This window comes from Salvelinus sp. IW2-2015, linkage group LG27, assembly GCF_002910315.2.
Source record: "Salvelinus sp. IW2-2015 linkage group LG27, ASM291031v2, whole genome shotgun sequence".
Taxonomy (NCBI): domain Eukaryota; kingdom Metazoa; phylum Chordata; class Actinopteri; order Salmoniformes; family Salmonidae; genus Salvelinus; species Salvelinus sp. IW2-2015.
In genome coordinates, this window is record NC_036867.1 from 32,697,426 (window position 1) to 32,704,971 (window position 7,546).

Consider the following 7,546-nt stretch of genomic DNA (forward strand, 5'->3'; position numbering starts at 1 on the left):
TAAAGGTCACCTCCTCTCTCCTCTTCTCTATCTCTCTCTCCTCCTCTCTCTCTCTCTCTCTCTCTCTCTCTCTCTCTCTCTCTCTCTCTCTTCTCTCTCTCTATGCTCTTTCTCTCTCCCTCTCCTCCTCTCTCTTTCTCTCATCTCCTTCCCTCGCTGTAAAGAGCTCAGCTGGGTGGAATTGGGGTCAGCTGTTTTTAGGGAAGAGTTAACCCGTTGGGTCTGAGGGACTTCAGGCTGACTCATTGCAGATCTTCGTTTGATCATGTTTTCATGTTTTTTTTCTCTGCTAGTCGTGAACGTCAACCAGTGTGGTGTATGCTGTCACCGTATGTGTCACTTTAAAGTTAAACAACGACTTCACTACGACTAACTACCATACAGAAACAAAGCATCTCCTTTTTATCTTTGTTTTTTTTCTGTAGTAGTTTACCTCAGCCACTTTCCACAAGTTTCAATTTTCAGTATGGCATATATACTGTAATGTATGCCATCTGTACATTTTCAACAAACGATCAACATACATCGCTAGCTAAACTCAGCAAAAAAAGAAACGTCCCTTTCTCAGGACCCTGTCCTTCAAAGATAATTCATAAAAAATCCAAATAACTTCACAGATCTTCATTGTAAAGGGTTTAAACACTGTTTCCCATGCCCTTGTTTCAATGAACCACAAACAATGAATGAAATGCAGCCTGTGGAACGGGTTGTTTAAGACAACTAACAGCTTACAGACGGTAGGCAATTAAGGAACAAAGTTTAAGGACACTAAAGAGGACACTAAAGAGGCCTTTCTACTGACTCTGAAAAACACCAAAAGAAAGATGCGCCAGGGTCCTGCTCATCTGCGTGAACGTGCCTTAGGCATGCCTGCAAGAGGCATGAGGACTGCAGATGTGGCCAGGGCAATAAATTGCAATGTCCGCACTGTGAGACGCCCGAAGACAGCGCTACAGGGAGAACAGGACGGACAGCTCATCATCCTCGCAGTGGCAGACCACGTGTAACACACCTGCACCAGGATCGGTACATCCGAGCATCAACACCTGCGGGACAGGTACAGCGATGGCAACAACAACTGCCCGAGTTACACCAGGAACGCACAATCCCTCCATCAGTGCTCAGACTGTCCGCAATAGGCTGAGAGAGGCTGGACTGAGGGCTTGTAGCATGTTGTAAGGCAGGGCTCAACCAGACATCACCGGCAACAATGTTGCCTAAGGGCACAAACCCACCGTTGCTGGACCAGACAGGGCTGGCAGAAAAGTGCTCTTCATGGCGAGTCAACGGTTTTGTCTCACCAGGGGTGATGGTCGGAATCGTGTTTATCGTCAAAGTAATTGAGCGTTACACCGAGGCCTGTAACTCTGGAGCGGGATCGATTTGGAGGTGGAGGTCCGTCCATGGTCTGGGGCAGTGTGTCACAGCATCATCGGACTGAGCTTGTTGTCATTGCAGGCAATCTCAAATGCTGTGGGTTACAGGGAAGACATCCTCCTCCCTCATGTGGGACCCTTCCTGCAGGCTCATCCTGACATGACCCTCCAGCATGACAAATGCCACCAGCATACTGCTCGTTCTGTGCATGATTTCCTTCAAGGCAGGAATGTCAGTTGTTCTGCCATGGCCAGAGAAGAGCCGGATCTCAATCCATTGAGCACGTTCTTGGACCTGTTGGATCGGAGGTGAGGGCTAGGGCCATTTCCCCAGAAATGTCCGGGAACTTGCAGGTGCCTTGGTGGAAGAGTGGGTAACATCTCACAGCAAGAACTGGCAAATCTGGTGCAGTCCATGAGGAGGAGTCAAGCTCTCCATGACTTGCATGGTAAATGTTAGAACACACACAGCCGTCTGTTTTAATTAGGCAGGGGTTAGAGCTAGCTACCGTAGCGTTACCGTGGTACTTTAGAACAGGGACGGAATGGAGAAGAGGGAGGGACAGACTGGAGCTACACACCCACACACACACATAAGTGCACGCGCACACACATGCACATACACACACTCACCAAACATAATGTGGGAGCATCTGGACCCTGTTAAACTCTGTTCAACAGACATATTAATAGACCACAAATTAAGTAGGCATTGAATATAGTGATTTGACTTGGTCCTTGACCTGTTTCTATTCCTCAGATGGAAAGCCAGTCCCCAGCTCATCCCTGGTGACGTATAACCCCGATCAGTTGCCTCCAGAGAACTCCTCCTTCCTGGAGAGGAACTTTGTCTGTCGCTTCCGCTGTCTCCTCGACAACTCCTCTGGCTTCCTGGTTCGTAACCAATCATATTCCTCCTCTCTCAACCTCATATGCACAGGAGTACTGGAGACTGACATGTCTCCTTTTAGGAATATTATTCTTGCAATGATCTTTGAGCTCATGTTTAAGATTTGCCCTCCATTGAAGACAGCCATTGTTGGACTTATGGCCTGTGTATGCGTGGATATAAGGGAGAAGGCGTGTAAGTGTCTGTGCGTGCGAGCGTCCTTACTTCCATGTGTACTGCATTCTTGCTTGCGTGCGTACGTTTACAAGTGTGTGTGTGTCAGATCACACCTCAGCTTTATTAGAAGAGAGTGTTCCGGCCTTTGCCACTGTGACTGTGTCCCATGACTGTACTGAGGGAGGCTGAGCCGTACAAGAACAAAGGCCTGGGAATACCCAGACACTTCTAGTCTGGCCCCTGGCYTGGGGTGTCCCGACTCCCGCCAGAGAGCCCCAGAGGCAGGCGCTTTACAGTGCTACTGTACCACATCCCCCCTTATCCCAGAGCTACCCTCCATTACTGACCCCTGAACTACTAAATCTCCCCTACCCCCCTATGCGGGGGCACCTATCCTCCCTCTGCAGAAACTCTGAGCATTCTACTTTCCAGGGCTACCTCCCCCATTCAGACCCCTACTCCCACTTCCTCTGCCCCCCCCCCCCCCCCTCATCCCCCCCTCTCCTCAGAAGCCCAGTGGTGTGAGACCAAAGGATGCTATTTTCTCCCAGCTAGAAAATACAGGGCTCCCGTTCACTTCTGACTCCTGCACCCCTGCCCTCCCCTATCCTTCCTGGCCCTACCACCCCCTTTCTCCACTTCTCCATCAGAAGCCAAGCACTCTGAGGCCAAAGGACACTATTTCTCCCAGCTACAGTAGCTAGAGAGCCTATTAGCCTGGTCAGCGTGGTGTCGTACCACTTCAGACCACGGCGGGATCAGAAGCCACTACCCACCCTCAGTAATCCGTCTTAAAGAGCCACAGGGTCGTGGGGAAAAGGGCTTTAATCTGCCTTCCAGAGGAGGAGAGCACCCAGAGAGGAATTTGCTTAGTCAGAGTAGCTCGAGGACTCCCAAAGAGCTCAATCGTCTCCTCAGACTAAAAAGGGTTGTGCTGGATACCAGGGAGGGAGGGAGGGAGGGAGGGAGGGAGGGAGGGGGAGGGAGGGAGGGAGGGAGAGAGCCCATTGACTTGGCTAGAACACAGTAACATACAAGTAAATGTATTGCTGTAGGGGCCTAGAGTATAGTCCGTGTGCAGTTAGTATAGCATACTCAGAGAGCTGTGAGGTATATCAGCCTGTGCTTGCTGTTAAATCTGGCATGCAGAGCTCATGGTGGTGGCGTGGGTGTGTCATAGGTGGGCTCTCCTGCCCTGGTGAGCAGAAGGGGAGACCCCCTCGCGCCTCCTCTCCTGCGCTTCCTAGACTCCATCTCACCGGTACAGAACGTGACCATGCAGAGAAGTGGGGGGCTGGTGGTAGGGGAGGGGAAGGGAAGAGGAGAGTAAGATCGGGGTACTTCCCAACTCTGTGGAGGTCATTTGCGTGAGCGGTAAGCCCAGGGTCTGCCTCAGTCTAATTTCCATAGCATTGTTTTGGTAATCTATTTAACCAGGTTAGGCTAGTTGAGAACAAAGTTTCTCATTTACAACTGCGACCTGGCCAAGATAAAGCAAAGCAGTTCGACACATACAAACACACAGAGTTACACATGGAATAAACAAACATACAGTCAATAATACAGTAGGAAAAGTCTATATACATGTGTGTGCAATAAGGTAAGGGAGGTAAGGCAATAAATAGGCCATGGGGTGATGTAATTACAATATAGCAATTAAACACTGGAGTGATAGATGTGCAGAAGATGAATGTGCAAGTAAGATTACTGGGGTGCAAAGGAGCAAGATAATAAATAAATACAGTATGGGGATGAGGTAGTTGGATGGGCTATTTACAGATGGGCTATGTATAGGTGCAGTGATCTGTGAGCTGCTCTCACAGCGGTGCTTAAAGTTAGTGAGGAGATATGAGTCTCCAGCTTCCAGTGATTTTTGCAGTTCGTTCCAGTCATTGCAGCAGAGAACTGGAAGGAAAGGTGGCCAAAGTAGGAATTGGCATTGGGGTGACCAGTGAAATATACCTGCTGGAGCGCGTGCTACGGGTGGGTGCTGCTATGGTGACCAGTGAGCAAAGATAAGGCGGGGCTTTTACCTAGCAAAGACTTGTAGATGACCTGGAGCCAGTGGGTTGGCAACGAGTATGAAGTGAGGACCAGGCAACCAGAGCGTACAGGTCGCAGTGGGGTGTAGTATATGGGGCTTTGGTGACAAAACGGATGGCACTGTGATAGACTGCATCCAATTTGTTGAGGTAGAGTGTTGTAGGCTATTTTGTAAATGACATCGCCGAAGTCGAGGATCGGTAGGATGGTCAGTTTTACGAGGGTATGTTTGGCAGCATGAGTGAAGGTGCTTTGTTGCGAAATAGGAAGCCGATTCTAGATTTAATTTTGGATTGGAGATGCTTAATGTGAGTCTGGAAGGAGAGTTTACAGTCTAACCAGCACCTAGGTATTTGTAGTTGTCCGCATATTCTAAGTCAGAACCGTCCAGAGTAGTGATGCTGGACGGGCGGCAGGTGCGGGCAGCGATCGGTTGAAGAGCATGCATTTAGTTTTACTTGCATTTAAGAGCAGTTGGAGGCCATGGAAGGAGAGTTGTATGGCATTGAAGCTCGTCTGGAAGTTAGTTAACACAGTGTCCAAGAAGGGCCAGAAGTGTACAGAATGGTGTCGTCTGTGTAGAGGTGATCAGAGAATCACCAGCAGCAAGAGCGACATCATTGATGTATACAGAGAAGAGAGTCGGGCCGAGAATTGAACCCTGTGGGCCCCCATAGAGACTGCAAGAGGTCGGACAACAGGCCCTCCGATTTGACACACTGAACTCTATCAGAGAAGTAGTTGGTGAACCAGGCGAGGCAGTGCATATGAGAAACCAAGGCTGTTGAGTCTGCCGATAAGAATGTGGTGATTGACAGAGTCGAAAGCTTTGGCCAGGTCGATGAATACGGCTGCACAGTATTGTCTCTTATCGATGGCAGTTTTGATATTGTTTAGGGACCTTGAGCATGGCGGTGCACCCATGACCAGCTCTGAAACCAGGATTGCATAGCGGAGAAGGTACAGTGGGATTCGAAATTGTCGGTGATCTGTTTGTTAACTTGGCTTTCGAAGACCTTAGAAAGGCAGGGTAGGTGTAGATATAGGTCTGTAGCAGTTTGGGTCTAGAAGTGGCTCCCCCTTTGAAGAGGGGGATGACCGTGGCAGCTTTCCATCTTTGGAATCTCAGACGATACAAAAGAGAGGTTGAACAGGCTAGTATAGGGGTTGCAACAATTTCGGCAGATTGTCTAGCCCGGCTGATTTGTAGGGGTCCAGATTTTGCAGCTCTTTCAGAACATCAGCAATCTGGATTTGGGTGAAGGAGAAATGGGGGAGGCTTGGGCGAGTTGCTGTGGGGGGTTCAGGGCTGTTAACCGGGTAGGGGTAGCCAGGTGGAAAGCATGGCCAGCCGTAGAAAGATCCTTATTGAAATCTCAATTATAGTGGATTTATCGGTGGTGACAGTGTTTCCTAGCCTCAGTGCAGTGGGCAGCTGGGGGGAGGTGCTCTTGGGAGGAGAGGGACATAAGACCCACCACACCATACTGACCTCGCATGAGAGGATACATGCCGAGAGGAGAGGAGGAGGAGAAGTAGGAAAAGGAGAGCAGAGGGAGGGTGAGAGAGTAGGGAGAGGTTAGTTGAGATGAGAGAGAAGAATGGGAGGCGAGGCCCAACTTCAACTCATCAATCAGAAGAAAGAAATGAATTCCACCATTTTACCGCTCTCATAAACTTTGTGTACTATTTTTATCTCATCTTTGAATTGTTGATGTAATCACTACAGAGGACTCAGAGCGGAGGACAAAGTATCCAGTTACATTACAGTACTTTGGTGTGTTTTATCCCTTCCTTGCATGTTCTCTAATCTTCAATGACTTCCGTCTCCCCTCAAGGCCCCCTCAGCCTTGTACAATGTTGTGTTCCAAATGACACCCTATTCACTATATAGTGCACAACTTTTTGACCAGAGCCCTATAAGCCCTTGTCAAAATCAGTGTGCTAAATTGGGAATAGGGTGCCATTTAGGACGCAGTCCAAGTCTCACCTGGAGTCATCAATTCCATCCTAAACATCATGCTCCTATTATATGATGGTTATTACATACAGCATGGTGTATTGTATCTGACTCTAGTAGAAGAATAGTGAACAAGTTAATTGAATCTTTTTGCTTTTCCTCATTTTGCTGAAGTACTGGGAACTCTAATGACATTCTCCCTCGAGCATTCAACTGTTATAGAAAGTAAAAGAGATGCGTGTCCATTAATGTTAATGTTTCTTTTGTTCCATTCTTGTTTTTTATATGGGAAAATATTCAACATGGCATTGTTGATTATAATAATGCATGTCGTCTAGATCCTTGCACGGTTTTTGTTGCTGTTAGAATCCATCAACTAATAGGCAGGAAAAAGGAAAACCTAGTTCTTCCTGTGAGAATGTCTTGCTTCGACATTCACTCATATGCAATGTTATCTGACTAAAGATTGCACTGGATACTGACTTTGAGCAGGAGACACAGCCCCATCAATATTCCAGTAGGATATTCAAGCTGTCACACAAATCAAGCTCAAAGAATTATGCTTTTGCTGGTTTGACAGTTGCATGTCCCAGTGAATTGACACACATACAGTAGTTTCATTAGTTCGTCCTGGTCGTCTGTGCTGTAGTCTCTCTTTGACACACTGTTAGCTGACCAGCGCATGCAGTATTTGGTTCTGGTTCCGTGATCATTTGTAACCTAGTAGTAGCAAGTCCAGACCTTCATTACATAAACAAAAYGTATGTTCCCCAACCAGAACCAAATCTTGCGTGCTGGCCATGTAAACGAGAGACTAGGTCATTTGTACTGCTCTAGTAGCGTTCTATTCAACTACAGCCCTTCATTACATAAACAGAAGGTCCAGTATGTTCCTAACCTGAAGGTCCAGTATGTTCCTAACCTGAAGGTCCAGTATGTTCCTAACCTGAAGGTCCAGTATGTTCATAACCTGAAGGTCCAGTATGTTCCTAACCTGAAGGTCCAATATGTTCCTAACCTGAAGGTCCAGTATGTTCCTAACCTGAAGGTCCAGTATGTTCCTAACCTGAAGGTCCAGTATGTTCCTAACCTGAAGGTCCA

The 7,546-nt window shown here is 47.9% G+C and overlaps 1 protein-coding gene across 1 annotated transcript in view; it reads left to right on the plus strand.

The window, feature by feature from the left end:
• LOC111953350 (aryl hydrocarbon receptor-like) overlaps positions 1-7,546 on the plus strand; it is an 81,175-nt gene that overhangs the window by 26,753 nt on the left and 46,876 nt on the right. The window contains exon 3 of the mRNA XM_023972575.2: positions 2,137-2,270. Coding sequence (XP_023828343.2) covers positions 2,137-2,270 — 134 coding nt within the window. The remainder of the gene's footprint in view (positions 1-2,136; positions 2,271-7,546) is intronic.